General features: G+C 38.7%; 4 protein-coding genes and 1 pseudogene across 4 annotated transcripts; 4 read left to right on the plus strand and 1 right to left on the minus strand.

The window, feature by feature from the left end:
- The first annotated feature begins 1043 nt into the window (after positions 1–1043).
- Positions 1044–1496, plus strand: LOC110713749. The gene has a single exon (XM_021892197.1). The coding sequence runs from the start codon at positions 1044–1046 to the stop codon at positions 1494–1496; it is 453 nt and encodes a 150-aa protein (XP_021747889.1).
- A 7110-nt stretch (positions 1497–8606) lies between these two features.
- On the minus strand, positions 8607–9242 carry LOC110713751 (zinc finger homeobox protein 4-like). The gene has a single exon (XM_021892198.1). It carries the CDS (start codon positions 9240–9242, stop codon positions 8607–8609), a length of 636 nt encoding a protein of 211 aa, XP_021747890.1.
- Positions 9243–11565: 2323 nt separating this feature from the next.
- LOC110713841 (UDP-glycosyltransferase 79B6-like) lies at positions 11566–14790 on the plus strand. Its single transcript, XM_021892276.1, has one exon. It carries the CDS (start codon positions 12128–12130, stop codon positions 13592–13594), a length of 1467 nt encoding a protein of 488 aa, XP_021747968.1. The 5' UTR covers positions 11566–12127; the 3' UTR covers positions 13595–14790.
- Positions 14791–15235: 445 nt separating this feature from the next.
- LOC110713835 lies at positions 15236–17081 on the plus strand (annotated as a pseudogene).
- Positions 17082–22284: 5203 nt separating this feature from the next.
- On the plus strand, positions 22285–23801 carry LOC110713752. Its single transcript, XM_021892199.1, has 3 exons — positions 22285–22467; positions 23326–23535; positions 23710–23801. The coding sequence occupies exons 1-3, from the start codon at positions 22285–22287 to the stop codon at positions 23713–23715; spliced, it is 399 nt and encodes a 132-aa protein (XP_021747891.1). The 3' UTR covers positions 23716–23801.
- The last annotated feature ends 932 nt before the right edge of the window (positions 23802–24733 follow it).

Raw genomic sequence — 24733 nt, forward strand, 5'->3', positions numbered from 1 at the left:
ACATTACTTATGATGGGACTTCGGATCTGAAGGACCATATTGCCTCATATAAGGGGCATATGCATCAGTGCCCCAGGTCCAAAGCGACCTGGTGCAAATAATTTCCTACCACTCTCGAAGGGGTCGCGCAAGCGTGGATCTCCAAGAGAGTGAAAGAGGGTTCCATAACATGGTGGGACGATCTGTCCACCAAGTTTAAAAGTAAGTTTTCCACGGCAAATCGCCAAGAAAAGACAACTGCAGAGCTTATGGGCCTGCAGCAAGGGGAGGCCGAAAGCCTCAGGGACTATCTGACTCATTTCAGCAACGAGTCGTCCAGCATTTCCCAACTGGACCAAGGGTTGGCCGTCTTTGCTATGCAAAATGGCCTTCAGCCGGGAAAGTTCCTTGACTTCTTGGTCATGCATCCCCCGCAGACCTTGGAGGAGTGGAACAAAGCAAAAGCCCATCCTCAATCAGGGGGTGGGAAACAAAAACAACAATCAACTGAAGGCCAAGGCCAGAAGTCGAAAGGAAAGGCAAAAGCCTCAAAACAAGCTTCGGCCACCGAGACAAAGATGGAGAAATCTATACCTTATCTGGGCAGATATGAATCCTACACTCCGCTCGTCCTTCCACGCGCTAAGATCTACAGCGTGACGAAGGGAGAGCAGAGTTACCGAAAGCTGAGACCACTTCCCCAGTGGTATCTGCAGAAAAATAAAAATCTTTGGTGTGAGTTTCATGAGTAGCTGGGACACAACACTGAAGAATGTATCCAGCTGAAGGACCAAATCGAGGATATGGTCCGGAAAGGATACTTGAAAAAATATATCGTGGATCACCACGAGAAAAAAGAGGCCAAGAGGTCTGAGAAAGACTCTCGGCAAGAGCTGGACTTCCCCCGGAAGAACAACAACAAGACTTCGGAGGAAAAATTCGCCCCGATACATGTTATATCTGGGGGGACGTGTTCTCGAAGGGAGCATAAGAGTCACCTTAGGGCTCTGACCCATCAGGTGAACAATGCTGATGTTTAACCTCCTGATTCACCAGCGCCGAACATGACGTTCTCAGCTGCCGATTGCCGGGGGGTAACATTCCCCCACGAGGATCCCTTAGTGATTGTCGCTACAATTGCCAACCACGATGTGCCCAGGACTCTCGTGGATGGAGGCAACGGAGCAAACATTTTGTTCCGAAAGGCCTATAACCAAATCAAGCTGAAGCCCAAGCACCTAATGCTAGTACCCTACCCAGTTTCTGGATTCAACGGAGCTTCAACTTATCCTGATGGGAAGGTCCTCCTCCCTGTCACCATCGGCCGCGCTGAAGCAGCCAGGAACGTCATGACCGAATTCTTGGTCATTGACGCTCCTTCATTGTACAACGTGATCATGGGGAGACCTATGATTCACGATATTCAAGAGATAGTTTCAACATACCATCAAATGATGATGTATGTTTTGGATGTTGGCTACCCCGAAAGAATTGAGGGCAGCCAAAAGGAAGCCTGAAGGTGCAACTACCTCAAGCCATCCACTAGTCATTCGAAAGATGACGACGATGAGGATGAGGAGGAAAAAGAAAAAGAAAGGGAGACAAGTGCGAAGAAGCCGAAAGGCATAAGTGCTTTGGCCTAAGGTTCTCTGGCCAAAGAGAAACGATCAGAGAAAGAAAAGGCTGGTTCTTCATCTGAGCCGAACGAATCAGAGAGCCAGCCGAAGAAAAAGTCTGGGACGCCTGCTGATATTGACAGCAAGCAAGATGATGAAGAGTCCGGCTCCAAAGCAATGAAGCTGGATTAGTAGACTGAAACGGTCGAGTTGACCGAAGGAAACGCTGAAAAATGTGTTACAATCGCAATGGACCTTGATCCAAATGTCCGGTTTAACTCATCCAACTCCTTCGGGACAACCGAGATGTGTTTGCTTTCTCGGCAGCTGACATGCCTGGGATAAGTCCAGACCTCATCTCCCACAAGCTTAACGTCGACCCCACGTGTCGACCAGTTAAGCAAAAGAAGCGGAATTATTCCGCAAGCAAGAACTGAGACATCGCAGCCAAAGTCAAAAAGTTGCTGGATGCAGGCTTCATCGAACCCTGTCAGTATCCAGAATGGCTGGCTAATGCGGTGATTGTTCAGAAGGCAAATGACACCTGGAGAATGTGCTTTGACTTCACCCCTTGTTAAGGACCGATCAACTAGTCAACTCGACGAGCGGCCATGCCTTTCTTAGTTTCATGGACACATTTTCTGGGTATTATCAGATCTTCATGCACCCCGACGACCGAGCAAATATGGCATTCATCACGAACGCCAGGGTGTACAATTACAAAATGATGCCCTTCAGATTGAAAAATGTGGGGGCAACATATCAAAGGTTGGTGGATCAAGTTTTTGCCGAGCAAAAAGGCCAAAACATGGAAGTCTATGTTGACGATTCTATCGTCAAAAACAAAGAAGATAAAGACCATGTTAAGGACCTGGCTGAAACCTTCGCCACCTTAAGAAAGCACTAAATGAAGCTGAATCCGAAGAAGTGTGTCTTCGGCGTAAAGTTTGGAAAATTTCTCGGCTTCATGGTTAGCAAAAGAGGGATTGATGCCAATCCCGCAAAGGTGCAAGCAGCGCTCGATCTCCCTGAGCCGAAAATAAAAAAGAGACGTTTAGCGGCTTACCGGAAGAATGGCAGCCCTCTCAAGGTTCATCTCCAGAGCCTCGGATAAAGGGCTACCCTTCTTCAAAGCACCGAAACTCCCAAAAACAAAAGAGCTCATCTGGGGAGATGAGCAGAAAGAGGCCTTCAAGCAGCTTCGAGAGCATCTTGCTCAACTTCCTACGCCGGCTCGTCCAGCTGAAGGGGAAACCCTGTACTTGTACGTGGCCGTCAACCCAGCCACCATCAGTGCAGTGCTGCTGAGGGAAGAAGAGAAAATTAAGCAGCCGATCTATTTTGTCAGTCACACTCTGACAGATGCCGAGACTCGCTACCCCCTACTCGAAAAAGTTGCTTATGCGGTAGTGGTAGCAGCTCGAAAGTTGAGGCCTTATTTTGATTTCCATCAAATAGTTGTCTTAATTGATCAGCCGCTAGAAAAAGTGCTCGGCAAAGTAGAAATATCTGGTATTTGGAAAAGTGGACTTTCGAGCTCACCGAGTTCAGCATCAGCTACCAGTCGAGAGCAGCCATCAAGGCTCAAGCTCTATCGGACTTCCTGGCTGAATGCTCGTACCAGGATACGCTAGACGAAGGAAAGAAAGTCTGGACCGTTTTCACGGATGGATCCTCCACCGTAAATGGTTCGGGGGCAGGGGTAGTGATAACGTCTCCCGAAGGCAAATCCTTTGAGTATGCACTCAAATTTTCTTTTAAAGCTTCGAACAATGAGGCCGAATATGAGGGAGCGGTTGCTGGCTTAGAATTGTGCATCTCTCTGGAAGCCAAGACTCTCAGCTAGTTGCGTATCAGATCAGAGGTGACTACGAGGCTAAAGAGCCCTCAATGATAGCTTACCTCGCCAAGATCAAATCAGTCATCGCAAAGCTGAGAACTTTTGAAGTTCAGCTGATCCCAAGGGGTCAGAATGCTCAAGCCGACGCACTATCCAAACTTGCTAGTTCAACTCTTACTGAGCTGAACCGATCTGTTTATGTGGAGGTGCGCCGAGAAAGAAGTGTCGACGAAGCACCTGAAGTGTGTTGTGTTAACCAAGAGCCCAGTTGGATGGATCCCATCCTAGATTTCAAGCTTCGGGGAGAAATTCCCGAAGACAAAAGCTTAGCCTCTAAGCTGAAGCGAACCAATTCCAGGTTCATTGTCTTTAATGGAGAGCTCCTGAAAAAATCCTTCTCAGCCCCATTGCTGAAGTGCGTGGGGCCTACAGATGATGATTACATCCTTCGAGAAATCCATCTCGGCATTTGTGGAAACCACATTGGGGGAAGGAAATTAGCCCATAAAGCCTTAAGGGCAGGGTATTATTGGCCCACCATGATTTCAGACGCTAAGGAGCTCGTCAGAAAATGAGAAAAATGTCAAAAATTTGTACCATTCATCCATCAGCCGGCTCAGGAGCTTCAGCTAGTTTTGAATCCGCTTCCATTTGCCCAGTGGGGGCTTGACATCCTGGGTCCCTTTTCGGATGCCCCATATCAGAAAAAGTGGTTGATAATCGGCATAGACTATTTCAGCAAATTGATCAAGGCCGAAGCAGCCTCAAACATTACAGAGCGAACTGTCATAAAATTCATCTGGCAGAGCACCATTACTCATTTCGGCATCCAAAAAGTATTTGTCTTTGATCATGGAAGGCAATTCGACAATTTGCCGCTGAAGCGGTATACTGATCAGTTCGGCATATTCACCAGTGTGTCATTCGCAAAGTAACGGACAAGCCGAAGCTGCAAATAAGCAGATTCTTAACGCTCTCAAAAAGAGGGTTGAGGATCAAAAATCCAAATGGCTAGAAGAACTTCCCGAAACTCTCTGGTCACTTCGGACGACTGAAAAAGAGGCGACGAGCCACTCACCTTTTGAGTTGGTGTATGGTGCCGAAGCCGTTCTTCCAGTGGAAATCGGTTCTGAAAGTCTGCGAGTGCACCACTTTTCGGCTGAGAATGAGCAACTTATGAAGGAATATCTCGATTTCCTTGACGAAGTAAGAGACTCAGCCAGAGACAGAATGGCTGTATATAAGCAAAGAATCAGCAAATTCTATAACCGAAGGGTCCATGCAAGGCCTCTTAGAGTTGGAGACCTTGTCCTTTGGAATGCTGCTGCAGTTCAGAAAAACCGAATCCATGGGAAACTCTCAGCCACCTGGGAGGGACCTTACAAGATTTATGATGAACTCCAGCCTGGGACATACCGACTTCGACAGTTGGATGGAACTGAGCTGAAAAATCATTTGGCAGAACAATCTTTGTAAGTGCATTTTCAATTATTAATGAAAGGCCTCAGAGCCAACATTTCTACAAATATTTGCAATTTTTATTCTTTCATTTTTCTTTATTCTATCTACTTTTTAAGAGTTTTCCTTCAGCACTCTCTGAAACCTTCGCCTTTGAGGCATCAGGTTTCGGATTGCTGACAAACTTGCCTATAAAAGAACACTGGTCTTTTAGCTGAAGTAAACTCTTCGGCAAGACTTGTTTTCCAAGGCAGTGAGTCCATGGACGAATTTGGGATATTTCTTTCACTAAGCCTTGTATCCCTGTAGACACCCATTTGTGTCTCCCCAAAACCAAACCCAGTGACGAGTACCTTTCACATCGAATCATAATCGAATGAAGTGAAAGTGTGGAAAGTCTAGTGTTGCAGTTAGTTTTTTATTCTTTTTTTTTCTCTTTGTTTTTGAAAACCTATTTTAAGAAAACAGCCAAACCAGTTTTTTTTGGTCCATATCAAGGGTCCAATAATGGTGTAGTTGGATGGGGCCTGAAAATAGCTTTCCAACGATATATCATAAGCCCAATTCCGATGAATAATGAGGAAGTTATGGCCAAATTACTAAACTGGGCCCGGTTTGATGTTTATGTGCGGCCCAATGATCTAGAGGATGGCCTAATATGGATTTATCATTCCTAATGCAATTAGAATTGATAAATTGACTTTAGTTGACTTTTTGGAATTTTAATCAGAATAGAAGAAGTGTTTTTAAGGAAAATACGGTTTTTCCCTCTTGTACGGATAAATTTTATCAAAACTAAGAAAACGCGTGAAATTAATGACTAGCGCCTGACGACAGGGATTAGTGCCTGCGCTAGCCATAGCGCCTGAAGCTAATGTTCAGCGTCTGGTGCTAATCGAGTTTTATTCTCGTCGAAACTCTGATTCGTTTTTCTATCTGTTTGGCTGATTTTCTCTTTAAATAGTCTCCTAAAACCTTCGTTTTTAATCATCAATTCTCAACAACAATCATCAACTCTCTAGTTTTCTAATTCTTTTCTCTCTCTCTAAGCTAAAGCTTATTCTCGCTCTCTCTCTCTCTATCTCTTTTCTAAACTAGCCCTTTTGCATACAAAATTCCGTATTCACAAGATCTAGACACACCTAGCCAAATTCGAAGTTGCCTTCGACCTAGACGTGAAAGGTTTGGTATTTCTCAGGGTTTGGTCCTAAATTTCTATTTCAATTATTTAATTTAATTATTTGATTTTATTATTTTCCTTGAAGTTACTAACGCGTGTATTTTGTTATTAGAAAGAGGTACGAGACATCCAAGTAAGTGCTTTAATTATTTTATTGATATTATGATATAAAAATCATGTCTAGCTTATTATGATTCCTAGTATCATGTTAAGGCATTTTGATCTTCCTAGTATCATGTTTAGGGTAACAACTATAATTTCTAATATCAAATATGATAATTATGATTCCTGCGATGCTTCCTATTTTCTTCCTAATATTCATGTCATTTTCATGTTAGGGTTAAATATTTTATTTTTATTGTTTAGTGACATGCTAGGGTTTGTTATTAATCTTGTTAGTGTCATGTCTAGGATCTTACTATTATTATGCTCAACATGATTATGATTTTTATGATTATTTTGATTGTTATGATTATGTTGCTTGATTATATTTATTGTTATTGCTTGATCACGCCTTTTATGCATGTTTAAAGGGAATTTGTACTTGTAATCACGCTTATATAAGATAATTAATAATCTTGTTTAGGGTTAATTTGATTATAATTCAAGTGATCGCCAATAATAGATTTATTTGTGCATTAATATTCAACCAACATAGATAAAAAGGTTTAGGGTTAAACCTATCGATTGCATGTTAGTCAGAAAGCGCACATGAATACGATCAGAATAAAGTAGAGGCCTATTATTAGGGCAGGTTCAATCTCTTTTAGGTTGGATTTGTACCTTCATCCCCTAACTACCAGTCATTGTTCCAGACCTATTATGGTTGACGATCTCTTGGATCGTTAAGGGGTGTAACCTTCACCCTATGAACGGTTTACAAGTTCCTAAAACTTGTTGGCGACTCTTTTGCTCTATCTTCTTTCCCTTTGGACGCCACCATGCTTAAGTGTATGATCACAGTGGGGTTCAAGTTTGGGATAACGCTTGAAATATTCCCTACAATCCCAGAGGGTCATTGTTTGGGACATTGCCTTAAGTTGGCCTTATGTCTCAGATATCCATTTTTTAAGTTAGACAGAAAACCAAGAGTAATCGCATAACAATTAGAAATTTATTAAGTACATAAAAGCTTCGTCTAAAATAAAAAAAAGACAGGTAATTATCTCAGAAATCCGAAGATAAACCTTCAGGATTCTGGGGGGGGGGGCAATGGACACTACAAGTGTTCAGCAGCTGAAAACTTCTAAAGCTAAAGGCCTTTTTACTTAGCAAATTTTTCAAAAACTCATCAGATCAATGTGCAAGTTCGAGGCAAAGCAATAAGAAGAAAAGTAGCAAATTCATAATACGAGTAAGAAGCTCGAAAGCCTAGCTGAAAAGTTAAGTGTTTCATAACATAAGAATAAATATCGGCAGCCGCCCACAAGCGGAAAATTACAGCTGCCGAAATGCGTACATGAAAAAAAACTAAAATGTTTGTACACCAAGGCAAGCTGAAGCAAAACAGAGGCAAAAAATTCAGAAGCGACAATTCAGAAGTTAAGCACAAGTTTATCCGCAAGATTCTGAAGAAGATTGCCCGAGTCCCTAGGCTTCAGCTGAAGGATCAGGCCTTCCAGCAACGCTGGGCTCCAAGGTGGCATCGGTTTCGGCTGCTGAAGAGGCGGGATGAACTTGAGCTTGAGCTTCGTTCTCTCTGTTCTCAGTTCCTCAGGTTCAGCATCCTCCATTTCCTTAGCTTGGAGACGGATCTCCAGATCTATCTCAGCCTGGTTGGAGAACTCCATATGAGGATCTTTGGGGTCTTCAGCCCAAATTTTACATTGGTACCAGTCTAGCTCAGGAGCTGCATGAAGAGCCAGTCTTCAGGCCACCTTGTACCCTTTGTTGTAGGCAGTCGAGTACTTAGCCTTGGAGTAAACTTTGATGACCAGTTGATCCTCAGCGTCGGCCAGCTTCTTCTAAACCTCCTCCAAGGCCTTCTGGGAGGACACTTGCTGCTCCTTCAGCTTGGTCTCAGCATCAGCGAGCTGCTACTCCTTTTGCTTAGCCTCAGCCCGAGCTTGGGATAACTCAGCCTTTTTGTCGTTCAGTTGAGTCTCCAATCTGATCAGCCTCTATCCTTGAGCCTCGACTTGGGTATTAGCCTTAATTAGCTCGGTCTCCTTGTCATCATAAGCTTTTCGGTGATGGTCGACATCAGCCTTCAAGATTTTGACCCTTTGCTAAAACAAAGCTTCCCAAGCAAGCATTCGGGAGTCAACCTCGTGCACGATCTTCAGCTCGATCTGAGTTTTGAGGCTCTTGACATCGACAACGCCGAACTCATTGATCAGAGCCACACCCTCATCCATCATCGACAGGACCTCCTTCTCCATGTCGTTGCAGAAGACATTTTAGGAGTCCATACTTCTCTTGGCTTCGTCTTCAGCCTTTGCCTGCTTCAGCTTGGCAAGCTTTGCCTCTGTTTCAGCTATATCCACTATGTTCTGGAGAGAATTAATCATCTCACAGGTCTAGCCTGCTCCATTTAGGATAGGTGGGAGCAGCCGCCGAAATAAGCCTCAACACTCTCTCCATACCTTCCCCTGATCTCAGCCCAAGCGCTGTTCGGGATGGGGATCTGAGGCGTTGAGAAACCCATATACCCTGATTGAAATGTTTTGAAGGAGGGGAACGAAGATGATGGAGCTTCTTCAGCTTTGTAAGGGTCAGTTGGTTCCTCCCCTTCTCCAGTTTGGTCCCCATCAGCATGGACCGCTTCAGCGTCCTCAATAGGTTGGTTAATTAGGGTATCAACCTCTTGTTGAATTATAGCAGCAAAACCCCCATCGGCTGCATTTTCAGCTGCAACCACCTCTTCAGCTACCCCTTCAACGATAGCTTTGTCACCAGAGAGCTTAGCAACGCTCTCCTTGTTTGACGCCTTTTCTGGAACCCCCTCCTTTGGGTCAGGAGTTCGTTGATCCACCTCCATCTCTTGAGTGTTGGGAGGTGGTGGAGGGGTCTTCGGCGGTGGAGGAGTTGGTGGTGGTGGCTGAACTGGGGGTCGAGGACCCCTTGCACCTCTAGGAACCCTGCCCCTACCTACTGCAGGTTCCCTTATTACAACGCCGGGCATCGGCCTCAGCTCGAAACCATCTGGGCCCAATACTGTCGGACCCATTCTTCTCCTCTTTCTCTGAACAAGAGGTTGCTAATTCATATCCTCAGAGTTCGAAGTTTCAGACTCCGAAAGATCTTCGGGCCGTACAAGAGCTTTTCCCTCTCTCCTTTTGCTCTCTTCCTCAAAATGCAGAAGTGGGGGGGGGGGGCAAGAAGGGTTTAAGTAAAAAAAAAGCACAACAAAACAACAAGGTAGATTTTTGCTTCAGATAGTCTGTAGCAGCCTCAATCTGAAGTCCCGTCGAATGCAGATGCAACATACGGTCCTTCGGATCACTGATCGCAGGGGAACAATCTAGTATGACCCTTTCGGCGTTTACTCCCAATCGGTTGTAGTCAATCCCCGAATTGGCCTCATTCAGCTCTGAAAAAAGCAGAACAGATGAGTTAGCTCAATGAAGCAGATACTAAAAAGTTCTGAAGTAACTGCAAAATAAAAAAGAAACAAAATGCAAGTCCTCGGCCCTAGCCGAGGTGCTTAATTACCATCTCTAAACTTTCGGCTGAGCCCGACAACCGCTAGCATATTCTCTTGGAAGGCGTAATGGGAGTCTGGAAGCCATCTCGCTGGGATGTGCTTCAGCCGGCTAGTCTCTCCGAGATTTTCCTATTTCCCGAAGGAGATTTGCTGGTAGCTAGGATGACTGGTAGCATCAGGGTCTTCAGGACCCAAGTCCAACATGTTTGGGTCGGGTTCGGAGAGATAGCGGGGAGCTTCGAAGAATTAGGGGTGATCCGGATCCGAAGGCGCCCTAACCCAGATCCACTAACCTCTCCAGTCCTTGTCCGAAGAATCATTCGGCCATATTGTCAGGTATTGCGCATGACTTTCAATCCGCCACCAGCCAGAGCCATGCTGACCATATCGGCTTTGGGTGTTCGACGTAAGCTTGTGCAGATTCTTGAAACAGTGCAGGTTCGGCTCAAGGCCAAAAAACCGGCACACCCAGAGGTACGTCATCACCCTTCGGATACTGACCGGCGTCAATTGACACAGGGAGATCCTGTACTTTATTAATATGTCCCTGAAGAAGGGATTTAAGGGGAACCACAACCCGTACTGCAGTTGCCTAGTGTACACCTCCACATATCCAGGAGGTGGACGATGAATCCTATCAGTGGCCGTGGGCATTCGGCACCAATACCCATCCGCCTCATAATACCGTAGTGCAACTCGAGTTGTTTGGAAAAGCGGTAGGCCTCAGCATTCCTGACCCACCAGGGGTAGGGTATGTTCCTCATCATAGCCGAAATGGCTTCGGAATTCTGCCACTCATTGTACCCAGTGCGGCGGGCAGAACTTCCTCCTGCCAGAGACACCTGCCTCGCCCGTTTCTTAGGGAGGCGCCGAAGATAAAGGGGTGGCCCGGATACCCTCTTCCGGGTCAGCCCCAACTCTTTCCTCGTTCTAAGTGTTGGCACGGTCCCTCGGATCCCAAGCCTGACCAGGTCGTCGGGGTTGACGCGCTCTGCCTCTAACCATTGTCGGATTTTCGAAAGAGAAGTCGAAAAAGGGGGAGTGCTTTCAAAATTCAAGAAAAATCGAAGAGAAATCGAAGAAAATTACCTTAATCTGAAGCGGAATTCGCCGGTCTACCAGTTCGGAGCAACGAATTTCGGTTTCAAGTTCTTAATCTCGGGAATTTAGTGGAGTTTTGAAGCGGAATTAAGGGTTCTTGTTCGAGTGAGAGTGAGAATTGGTGAAGAAATGAGGAGAGAGAGGGTGCAGCGCCGTTTATATTCTCAGAAATTGGAATTCTAGGAGTTCGAGCTGTTAATATCTCTTTAATCACTCATTAAGTAACCGTTAAACACACTCCCCTCAATTAAACTGCCCATTATCCGTCCAACTTCCTTAATTATTATCCAAATTACAGTTATTTCATTAATGACTGTTTAAAAATTTAAATCTCTTTGATTCAATTAAATCATTTACTTCCCTCCATTTTTATTAAATCCAAACCCGACCCATCATCCTTCCAAATTGGGTCTGGGGGGCAAGTTGTTTGGGTCCAATTAAGCCTAATTGGGCCTGGTCCATAAATGATTTAATTCCAAGTCCAAGGTCAAGGCCCAAGCCTCCAATCATGCCAAGTCAAGCTCAAGTCAACGGCTCAGTCATCGTGGTTAGCTTATATGACTCTAAGCCCATTTCTCATCATTATGTTAAGGTATAAAAGCCTTCAATCACACCATTTATTACTCATTCACATATAGCCTCAAGCAATTAATACTCTTGCATAGCTTTCTCTCTCTATACATTGTTTGATTTCGGCATCGGAGGGGCCTTCCTCATCACAACCCCCGAGGCGAGTTTACGTGTGTTTGCTGTGCAGGAAACTCTCGGCCCAACATCACTTGGACCGAGTTCAGTCTTCAGCCACATCTCAGGACCTTCGGCAAGGTCCCATTGTTTTTTTCACCCGAAACAGGTTGTATTTTTTTTAATGAATATTATTTTTTATTTTAATGCACTATTTTAATCAATATTAGTCCTTTATACGAAGTATATTAATTTAAACATATATGGTCATTTAGATATCATAGTCGTTAAAACCATCTTAACTAAGTCTAATGTACACCTTTCAAAAATTTCATAATTTATACTTGTTTGACATGGTCTAAATAAGACAAAAAGGAAATAAGAAAACGAAAAGTAGAAAGAATATAGGAGTATAATATATGTATGCATTATTGTCAAAAACCATATTTGAAACTATATCACACCATCAATAATCAATTCAATACATTTATACATGCAATAAATGATGTGACGCACCACTTGTAAGAATTTGCATGAAAAACTTGTTACGTGTGTTAAGATATTACTGTAATATTTTTCATAATTTAAGAATCATAACTTTGTCATCGACAAATATATAAGCTATGTATGCCACAATACAACTTCATCATCCGATTATAAACGAAATAAAAAAAAAAAAAAAAAAAAACATGAAGGAAACACAGTTGAAAGTATTGATGCATCCATGGTTAGCCATGGGTCATTTTATTCCATATCTTCATCTTGCTAACAAATATGCCGAGAGAGGCCACATTGTCACTCTATTGCTCCCAAACAAGGCAAAAAATTTGTTACAATCTAAAAATTTACATCCATCCTTTATAACCTTACATACAATCACCATTCCCCATGTTCATCCACTCCCTCCGGGCACGGAAACCGCCTCGGATATTCCCTTCCACCTCCAAACCCACCTCGCCACTGCTTTAGACCTCACTCGAGTTGAGTTTGAGTCTATACTTGTTAGTTTTCAACCTAACCTCGTCGTTTACGACTTTACCTATTGGGTCCCAGAGGCAGTTGCTGCCTCTGGGTCCCAGGCCAAGTGTGTGGCCTACTCTATAGTTTCTGCTGTGGCCATGGCCTTTACTATGGTCCCATCTAGGGACCCACCAAAGGACAAGGCTGTGGTCGAGGAGGATGCCTGTGTTGCAAATGCACCACCAGGCTACCCTTCGTCCACAGTCATCATAGACCCAAGGACGATGATTCGTTCATTGCATGTACCATTTGGCGAGGGGGTGACCTTCTACGAGCGGATCACCACCTCGCTTAGGTGTAGCGACGCAATCGCTATCAAAACATGCCGAGAGATAGAAGGCAAGTATTGTGACTTCTTATCTAAGCAGTTCAATAAGCCAATCCTCCTCTCGGGCCTAGATCTTCCTAAGCCCAATGGGCCCAGTGAAACAATTCTAGAGGCCCATTGGACAGATTGGCTAAGCCAATTCTCACCAAGATCAGTAGTGTTTTGTGTTTTTGGAAGTCAAGTTATACTCGATGTGGCCCAATTTCAAGAGCTCCTACTCGGGTTTGAAATGACAAATTTACCCTTTTTAGTTGCGTTCAAGCCCCCCACGGGTTATGCAACCGTGGAGGAGGCATTCCCCGAGGGGTTTGGAAGGAGGGTAGGTGATCGAGGGGTGGTGACGGGCGAGTGGGTGCAACAGCCACAAATACTAGCACACCCATCGGTCGGATGCTTTGTGAGCCATTGTGGATCAGGGAGTATATGGGAATGTATGATGAGTAAAAATCAGATAGTGTTAATGCCGCAACTACACGAACAATTCTTATTTACAAAAATATTTACAACTGAGTTGAAAGTGGCTGTGGAAGTAGAACGAGGAGAGGATGGAATGTGGGTGTCAAGGGAGAGTTTGAGTAAAGCAATTAAATCTGTGATGGGTGAAAATAGTGAGATTAGTGGTTTGGTTAAGAAAAACCATGAAATTTGGAGACAAAAATTAGCTCAACCTGTATTAATGAGTGGTTACTTTGACAAATTTGTTAAGGATTTGCAAGTTCTCGTGAGTAATAATGTAGTCTGATATGAAAGTTGGTAGTTGTTCCTCATAGATTTGTCTCCTTTGCCATTGGGTTAGTGTCTTCAAGTTGAATTCGCAATCATTGTTTAGTACGTAATTTATTTATTTGTTTTGTACGTAATTTATTTATTTTCTAGTCTTCAAGCTCTCTAGCTAATTTTTATTTTGACAATGAAAAATAAAGATGGGGCAATTTATAATGGATGGCCGGAAGGAGCAAGAAACAACCAAGTCATTTGTTTTTTAGCAAGGAAATTAGTGTATCAATGTTTTTAATAAATTAAAATGTAAAAATATGTTTCATAAATGGTCAAATAGTATTTTAATATAGAGTGGAGGGAGTATATGTGAAGAATTTGAAGTTTATAAATTGCTAATTTCTTATGCTGCCAAGAGTCAAGACAATTATTATTATTGCGGACTGCGAAGTAATATGTTCAATTCCTACAAACGATACAAGTAATTCCCTTGAAAATGCTAAACAATGTCTTTGAAAGATATTTACCCAAGAGTAATGTTATGTTCATCCAAACATCATAAAAGAGATTGAGGTATAACTCAACTGGTTAGAGCTCCCCTCTCAATTTAAGAGATTTTGAAATAGCCCTGTCGCTCACTCAACCAAAAAAAAAAAAAAAAAAAAACCTTTCATAAAAGGCTAGACAAATATCCTCATGATATTTTCCAACAGATGCACCCCATGTAATCACTAGGCGTAATGTTAAAATTAATAATTACAATTAGGCAAACTTGTTAAAAAAAAAAAACCTTTTAAATGCCTCATTTTGCAAGAAAAAACTTTTTAAACGATTTTTGTTAAAAAAAAGAACCATCATGATCAATTTTTTTTGTCTACAGAAACCTCCCCCTCTTTTCCGGCATTGACTATAACTTTTCGGCGTTGACCTCTTAGTTTCCGGCATTTTAGTTTATTCATCAGAAACAAAAAAATCATATGTTACACGGGACTTCAAACTAGTTATAGCTATGTAAAATAGCTATATGTGTTGTTTAAAAAGATTATAAAAGAGTATCAATTAGTCCTAATAATTGAAACGAATTGAAGCCTGGTCAATCACTTGAACAAATACACAATACTCCCTTTGCTTTTTTTATTTTTTGGGTAACAATTTGACTTTTTCTAGTATATGTTAATTTGACGACTTTAACTTGTATCTTTAACTAATATAAATTTTTTTTATCATGATATTGCAGTATATTGTTGAATTTGTTACAATATTATATGATTGATAGTTAAATAAAATGTAAAGATATCAATGAAAAAAAATTAAGGGGAGTAATTGCTACAATATTTCCAAATCAAACACATTTTTAGTGCATATAATTCAAGTAAGACCCTATTTTGTTCAGTTCAGTTTAGCTTATCAATGAAAAAAAACAAGGGGAGTAATTGCTACAATAAGCTTCCAAATCAAACACATTTTTAGTGCATATAATTCGAGTAAGGCCCTGTTTTGTTCAGTTCAGTTTAGCTCCAATCAGTTCAGTTCAGTTCAGCTCTAATTAGTTTAGTTAAATTCAGTTTAGTTCAGCTCCAATCAGTTTAGTTCAGTTGAGATCACTTCAGTTTCTAATTTCCTTCTCTCATAAACAATTCATTTAACCTTTATTCAGTTTAGTTATTTTCAATAAATCGGAACAAATCCTAATTATGATAACTATGGAGGACCTACATTATCACTTTTAACAGTAAAAGAATGAAAGGTCGATAAACGCTAACCTGTAATGAGTACGGAGTAATTTATTCATCAGAAACAAAAGAATGTCCTTGGTGATATATTTGCTCGGATACACCCCCAGTCCTTAGGATGGAGTTACCTAAAAAGCCATACCACAACACAAAATAACCATCTATCCAGTTAAAAGAAAAGAAAATAAAATAAAATGGGAGGAAAGCAATTGAAGGTATTGATGTATCCATGGTTAGCAATGGGTCATATAATTCCATATCTTCACCTTGCTAACAAACTTGCCGAAAAAGGTCACATTGTCACTCTTTTGATACCAAACAAGGCCAAACAATTGTTACAATCTAAAAACTTCATCCTTTATAACATTACATACAATCACCATCCCTCAAGTTCATCCACTCCCTCCGGGTACGGAAACCTGCTCGGATATTCCTTTCCACCTCCAAACCCACCTCGCCACCGCACTAGACCTCACTCGGGTTGAGTTTGAGTCTATTTTTGTTAGACTTCAACCCGACCTTGTCTTTTACGACTTCACCTATTGGGTCCCTGAGGCAGTGGTTGCCTCTGGGTCCCAAGCCAAGTGTGTGGCTTACTATATAGTGTCTACAGCGGCCTTGGCTTTTAGTATGGTCCTATCTCGGGACCCACAAAAGGACAGGGCCGCAGTAGAGGAGGATGCGTGTGTTGCTTGTGCTCCACCGGGCTACCCTTCGTCAACTGTTATCCTTACAGACCCAAAAAGGATGCTTGGCTTGTACATGCCATTCGGCGAGGGGGTGACCTTCTACGAGCGGATCACCACGTCGCTCAAGAGTAGCGACGTCATTGCCATCAAGACATGTCGAGAGATAGAAGACAAGTATTGTGACTACTTGTCTAAGCAGTATGACAACAAGCCAATCCTCCTCTCGGGCTTAGACCTTCCCGAACCCCAAGAGGCAGAGCTAGAAACACGTTGGGAAAATTGGCTAAGACAATTTAAGCCAGGAACAGTTGTTTTTTGTGTCTTTGGAAGTCAAGTTGTACTCGACGTGGACCAATTTCAAGAACTCTTACTCGGGTTTGAAATGACAAAATTACCCTTCTTGGTAGCATTCAAGCCCCCCACGGGTTGCTCAACCGTGGAGGAGGCATTCCCTGAGGGGTTTACAGATAGGATCTGTGATCGAGGGGTGGTAACAGGAGAGTGGGTGCAACAACAACAAATACTCGAACACCCATCAGTCGGATGCTTCGTTAGCCATTGTGGCTCAGGGAGTATATGGGAGGCAATATTGAGTAAAAATCAGACAGTGTTGATACCACAACTACGAGATCAAGTGTTGTTCTCAAAAATATTTACGACCGAATTGAAAGTGGCTGTGGAAGTAGTACGAGGAGAGGATGGAATGTGGGTGTCAAAGGAGAGTTTGAGTAAAGCAATTAAATCTGTTATGGATGAAAATAGTGAGATTAGTGGTTTGGTTAAGAAAAACCATGATATTTTGAGACAAAAATTAGCTCAACCTGGATTAATGAGTGGTTACTTTGACAAATTTGTCAAGGATTTGCAAGCACTCGTTAGTAACAATGTGTGATATTGTTTAGTGTCTCCTTTACCATTTGTTTTTTTGTCTTCCGGTTGAATTCGTTGATATGTACGTAATAAATTATGTGTCCTGTACTACATTGTTATGTTTCCTTTTTATCAAAGGGTTAAGGTTATTTAAATTATTAGGTTGAATTGGAGTTGCTCTAATAACCTAATATCTGATATTTATAATTTAATATTTGACTATTATTATCTTATTTCTGATAAATTTTTTTTTTCTATTTGTATGACCAAACTCACATGAGTCCGTTCCATACAATATTTTACGATACTCTAAATAGAGATGTGAGCAGTTCTTGAGTTGATTCCAATCCTTCATTTGGGGTACATATTTGAAGGCTCGTTGTGATACCTTCGGGGAGCATTCGTCATTGAGAACCTTGTACCGCTGGTGTCGAAATACACTTCTAGGGCACCCATAAAACACGTCACAACGTAATGAGATTTACATTCAAAGTAACATCTTTCCTTGTTCTTGTTATTATTTGTTTGATTGCAACAGTATATTTCCTACAGTTGTTTGAAATATGGCTAATATAATGTTTTAATGATTATGAAGTTTATCATAATTGACATATTTTCATCAAATAATAAATTAGATTACTTTATTTTTGGTATAAAATACTATTATCAACATTTTTTATCAAAATTTTAATTTAATTTAAGTAATTTTTATTCTTATTTTATATAGTTTCTTGAAAAATATTTATTTTATGTTGGATTAAATTTCAAAATATATATTTAATTAGAATACTAATAATGTCCTTATTATAATGTGAGAAAATAAAATGATCATATTGTTTAGTATTAAAATAATATATATGATAGTCATATTTCAAACAACTGTTGTAAACATTGGCTCCACACACACACTTACATAAATTATTGGACTTTTTGTGAATAACTACCTCATACAAGTCAATTTTTTGTGAAAAAAGTACCTTATAAAAAAAAACGTTGTATGAAACTACCTTATAAAACAATTAATGTTGTAAATAGCTACTTCTTACGGAATATTGCATTGAATAAAAGACGTTAAATGACCCATTTTCAGTCATTTTTTTCTCCCTTTTCCACCCAATTTCTCCATAAGCCACCTTATAACTCCTAATTCCCCTTCTCTTTCATAGTTAAATTAAGCACATGGTACCAACTTACAACATTTAACTTTTATAAGATAGTTTTTTACAGCAATCTTTTTTTACAAGGTAGTTTTTTCACAAAATTTAATGTATATAAGGTACTTTTTCACAAAAAAAGTCCTAAATATATTTCACTACACCGTGGTAGAATTGAGATTTTATGTAAATTTGAATATACGGGGTTTGTTCGGTTGATCATAATTAGTGAAAATGTAGAATGTGCAAATTCATTGGAATTTTCAATACCCGGCCACAAAATATGGGATTTAATTGGATCTTTTAATTTACTGAATTCGCTAGTTGATCAAAACTATTTACCAAAACTACTTTCATTTCAAATTGTAATTCCAAACTAGCCAAATATTACATATAATGTTAATTCACGGTTGCTAAATACAACCTTTATCTACTTAACACACTCTCGTAAAAAACCAAATATACCCTCCCTTCATTCCTTCCTTCCTCATTCTTTAACTATCACCCTTTCAATTCATATTTATCCAATATTCCAGTTCACTTAGCGTCATTCAAATCAATACCATAATCCCATTTCCCATTTCCCATTTCATTTTGGGTTGTCACTTTTAAAGTCAACCAATCAAACAATGAAAGTTAATTCCTCTAAATTCATTTTAACATTTTCTTCTTAAATTCAAAAGATATGAAATTTTGTAGAAGTGCAAGTTAAATTTAAATTTGTGTATTTTCATCCTGTTTTCCAGAATTTTTGATATCATTGTTGAATAACAAGGGCTGCATTTTTCGTGTAAGGGTGGTAGCATGGATAAAACATATTGAAAAATGAGAAATAAAGAGTATGTAATCTTATATTTGGATTTTTTTTTGCTACAGTGAAAAAGTCAAATTGGGATACGAATAATCTGGATAATATAGACTAAATTTTTTGTGCAGCTGGGCTAAAATTGAGACTATGTATGCAATGCACAAGGATTTTGTTCAATTTGTGTGAAATAGAGCATAGAATTTTGTTTAATATGTGTGAAATACGGTATTCTATTTTGTTCAATATGTGTGAAATAGAGTACACTATTTTGTTTAATATCCATGATATTGATACTCTGATTTTGTTCAATGTAACTGAAAAGGTTCTATCTTGTTCACTCATTTTACATGAAATATACTCCGAAAAAAATGAAAACTTAATCAATTTTGAGGTCCTTCGAGTCGGTTTCCGCATATTGCCCGGGCAAATGCGCCCTCTCGAGGCTGGAGTACTTCCCTAATAATTAAAGGAAGGGTGCACTGCATTATTGATAGATCTAACAATAATCATTCATTGCAATTCTGGCCAATGAGTATTTTAAATTTTACTCCATATGTAGTACGTATGTTGCAAAAGTTATAACTTTTATTGTATTAAGATTTTATATTTAGGTAAGAGAAAGGGAATTTAATTTTATGAGGGTTGAGAAATAAGGGGAAAAAGGGGTACGTTAAGTAAACCTAGGCTGCGTTTAGTAACCATTAAATGAAGTTATTTAGTTGGGAGGTAGAATGATAATATATATATATATATATATATATATAGGATCATATGAGACCACCCCCCTTATGTGAGAACCCTATTTTATGTGAGGACATATTACAACCGTTGGATCAACTACATCCAAGGGTCATAATACAACCCGGTAAAACAAACAAAACTAAACAAATTTATTTCAAAATTTATTTCCTACGTTTTTTTCTCTCTCCTCCTTCTTCTTTTTCGCTCATTTTTCTCTCTCCTCCTTCAATTCTACGGTGTTCATACTCTGCTGCTCTCTGATTTTTCATCAAAACTTCTTCAATCTTCATCAATTTTTGTTAATGTAAGTCTATTGTTTATACATTTGCTGTTTTTTCGATTAATTTTAGGTTACATTCATTGTTTTATTTTCGTTTTGATGTTCGTTTAATTTTTTTCTGATTTTAGCTCATTAATTTAACATGCAATGTGTCGATTATGTTTTATTTTGTTATTTTTTGTTGATTTTAGCTTTATTTTCGTTTTCTTGAGTGATTATCCAGTAAATTTTAGTTTTATTTTGCCTGAATTTTGGTTTTACTAAGTGTTCTTGTTTTGGTTTTGTATTTGCGATATTATGTTGTTTTGTTGCGATTTTTGTTTGATTTTGTTGCGATTTTTGATTGATTTTCATTTTGCTTTTCGTTTCTCATCTCTGATTTTAAGTTAATTTTCGTTTACTTTGTTCTGATTTTTTATTGATTTTGTTGCGATTTTTTTGATTGATTTTCGTTTTATGTAATTTCTCAAAAATTTGTAAAATGCTGTTTGTCTAGTATCGGAAACAACAATTTGTAAAATTGATAAATAAATGGTGATAGTACAGTAAGATGCTATCAAAACCAAAAAAATCTATTTATTTCTAATAGAAACATAGCAGTAAAGCGCTAATCCTGAAGGTGTAACTGCATTCTGATGTAGCCCATATTGTTTTGGTAATTCTCTAGTATTGTATAAAAGTAATAGCTCCTCTGCTTCTTGTCCAACATTAACTCAAGGCTGGAAATTAGGTAATGTTATCTTTCGATATTCTTTTTGTGATCTACATTGTTAAACTGTCTGGGTTTTGGATGATATTTGAAAAGGTCTGGAGGAAGGCAGCTAAGTCAGCCCCGTAGATGATTGCTCAAAAATTTTGCTTGTCACTTAAAGAGCATCTATGTTTGATTGCTCATTTGACAAATGAGAATCTATGTTTTTGCTCATTTGACAAATGAGTATCTATGATTTTGCTCATTTGTATAAAATTACCAACTAATTATTTACTTTTTTTTTTTAATTGTTTTTGCTCATTTGGGAGTGTTGAATGTGTTATATTATCTAACCAGTAAAGTCGATGGTTCCGAGTCTTTTGTAAGGTCCTCCATGATGTGTAATTGCACCTTTATGTCATGTAGTCTACCTAACTTGCTGAATTTTGTTTAATCTCCTGACCTTACTGAGCTTTTCTAGAGCGCTCTATCACTATTCACTAGTTGTTACACTACCTTTCCATCATATTCCTTTCGGGAAAGGACTTCTGGGGCAATATAGGCCAGTGTTCCTACCGTCGATTTTGGTTGAGAATGTAGCACTGCAGACTATTATAATTAACAAAGATTAGTCATGATTCTGTTAAGGCTGTTGTGTCTGTCTGCGAGGCTGTTGGTGTCTGTCAGTGTGGCAGGTTCTGTGCAGCTCTTGTCTTATATGTAGTGATGCAGGGTTTTAATGCAAGGGTGAGCCTGATAATGAAGTAATGCTATTTCAACTTGAAATGCTAAAAACTCATAGCAAAATTCATGGCGATATCATTAATGCATGGTCTACTGTTCTGAATTTTAATGAGCAATATAAAGATGTCAATTCTTGTGGACATTTCTTTTTTGGTCTTAATGCTGTTGTAAGTTCAACTCGTTCATTTTATTTTGTTTTATTTTGTTCATGTTCACTTTTCTCATTTCATATAATTTTTTTTATATTTGAATGTAGATGTTTTTTTGTATTTGCAAAAACTATTATTAGTTCTTTGCTCATTTGTCAAATGAGCAAACTATTCAATGCTCATTTGTCAAATATTCTTGCTCATTTGTCAAATGAGCAAAAATTAAATACTGAACTAATTCAAGTCTCTTATTGGATACTAAATAACATAAAATCTTTTGATAAAATATTTGAAATACAGAACTAATAATAATATAAATTCTGACTTCCTTGGTCTGAATCAATGTATAATCAGTGTTTATGAGTTTTATTATGGTCTAATTTTGGTCCTGCACAATTCGGACTCTTATTTATGACCTGTATTTTGGTCTGAATCAGTGACGAGTGAGAATTCACAGACATGCTGCATCTATAATTCTATATGGTCTTTAACCAAAGGACTTAATTCTTTATGTTTATGATGCTATCTGACAACTAACATTCTGTATGTTCTGTAATTACATAAATAATTGAATGATAGCTGCAATTAATTCTTTGCTCATTTGCCAAATGAGCAGTTAATTATTTGCTCATTTGTCAAATGAGCAAAACATTCACTTGCTCATTTGTAAAAATAAATTCAATTTACTCATTTTATGACTTTTCTCATTTCAAATTCACTTTACTCATTTCTTATTTACTCTTTTCATTTATGTTCATCTTATTTATGTATTTTTACTTATTTATTTTTGTAGGATTGCCTTTTTCAATACGAAAGTGATCGTGCTCAAGAAAGGAATAAAATGTTTTGTGAGGTTATGGAGTTGGAATTCAGCAAAACAATCATCCCAAAGAAAGATATTGAGCTTTTCTTTTTCCCGGTATTTGAAAAGGATCATTATTATCTGGTATGTTTTAACACCACCACAGACTGTGGTACAATTGAGGTTATTGATTACAGTGAAGGTCCTAGAGAAAATATGAAATTGCTTAAAAATCTGGTATGTCTTCTGCCACTTCTTCTTCATCATTAATATCCTCATTGATGCCTGCCATGTTGTTACCAGATTCTTTATTCATGTCTCCTCTCATTATATCACTGGTACCTTAACCCTTTCAGAGGATTCTCCTCTGAATTTCTTCTTTCTCCCATAACAATAAAATACACACACACACACTCACGCCAGAGACACACACACACACACACAGGCACACACACACACACACACGCATACACACACACACATACACACACGCACACATACACACACACACACACACACAAGCAAAGTCTTAAATAGCTTCCTGTTAGTCTCTGTCTCTGACCTCACTTTGAATCTATTCATGGTCAGCTTGATTCTTTCGGGATATATGACATGTAAAACTTTTCTAGCGAATACTTGCAAAACTCTGTGATTTATTTTTCTACATAATGTGCATCTCTGCATTTGAACAATGTGTTTGAGAGTTTCTGATTGTATACAGGCACACACACACACATACACAGGCACACACAAACACACACACACACACACACACAAATACACACACACGCATACACACACATACACACACACACACATACACACACACACACACACACACACACACACACAAGCACACATACAACCTGTAATATAATCTGAAATCAGATTCTGAAATTAGTTTTTGGAATCAGAATTGTGTAATGTTTGGGTAGGTTTGTGTGGGTAGGTGGCAGTAATGGCTCAAGATTTTGTTAGATTATTTTAGAAAAATGATTTGAGTTTAGTTGTTTATCTTGATCTTGTTCTGCTTGTTCTAACTATATTTGTTCCACCTGTTTTTGTTCTTATTTTAACTTATTTGTTCATTTTCAGAAAAGTGCATTTTCATATTTCATGAATGGTGAAGGAAGTATACAAAGTGTTGTTTTGTCAAAACAAATCAAGTCTATGGAGTCTGTTGTGGTTGATTTACCTTGGAAGTCTTCAGATGATTATCATTTGCATTGCGGTGTTGCAATGATGAGGCATATGGAAACATATATGGGTTTGCAAAAGTGGAATTCAGGTTTAAAGAAAAATAATGTAAGTCTAACCAGAAAAAGTTTAATTGCAATTTTTATAATTTGATTCTTCTGGAATGAGAAATCTGCACTTTTTAGATTAAAATTTGTGAGCAGCTTGTTGATATACATTCATGAAGCCATTACTTACCCTATACTTACTCTGAATTATTGCTTCATTTTTTCTCTTTGCAGGACATAATCATTGACAAACTTCGTTTGAAGTATACCCTCTCAATTATTTCAAGTGAAGTAAATACTGTTAAACCTGTTAAACAAGTTGTCCAAAAGAAAAAAAAGGTTGAGGAAGCAAGTGATGCTGAAGAAAGCTAGGGGCAGCAATCCAAGAGCAATTAACGGAGAGAATTGAAGACTGAAGTTGATCAATTGTTCTTAGGATTTGTATAGTTTTTGTACAGAACAATAGAAGTGTTAGTTTTATGATGTTCTTAATAGGACAAATGTGATAAATGTTCTTAGTTGATCTAATGTTTTTATGATGTTGTTAGGATTTTCTAAGTATAAATTTTGCTATGTCAATGTAATGGATATGATTTTCTATCTTATTGACTAAGTTGTTTGTCATTTGTTAAATTCCTGATTAACTATTTGAGAAACTGACTATTTGCTCATTTGCTAAATGAGCAAATAAATGTTTTCTTATTTTTTAAATAAGTAACTAATTATTTGCTCATTTAAAAAATGAGGAAACTAATGCTTACTCATTTCACAAATGAGCAAAGAAATGGTTGTTGATTTAATGTATTATTAAAAGGAATGTTTACTCATTTGACAAATGAGTATTAACTATTTGCTCATTTGACAAATGAGTATTAACTATTTTCTCATTTGCCAAATGATCAAATAAATAATGCTAAATCTTATATTTATATAAAAATATTAACTTTTATATTTGTATAAAAGTATCATTATACAAATATCAGCAAATATCTAGTTAATTTAGCCTCTATGATTTTGAAGATTAGGGTATGTTCTCTTTATTGAACTCATTGTATAATATCTTGGATTGGACTATTTCTGTTACCAAGGACATTACAATAGCTTTGGTATAATTACATATGTGTGTATGATAGATAAACAGAGCTTGCAAAATATTTGCTCATTTCAACAAAATTTAAAACACAAAATGCTAAATCATATATTTATATAAAAATATTAACTTTTATATTTGTATAAAAGTATCATTATACTTTGTTTGG

This window comes from Chenopodium quinoa, unplaced genomic scaffold (assembly GCF_001683475.1).
Source record: "Chenopodium quinoa cultivar QQ74 unplaced genomic scaffold, ASM168347v1, whole genome shotgun sequence".
NCBI lineage: Eukaryota > Viridiplantae > Streptophyta > Magnoliopsida > Caryophyllales > Amaranthaceae > Chenopodium > Chenopodium quinoa.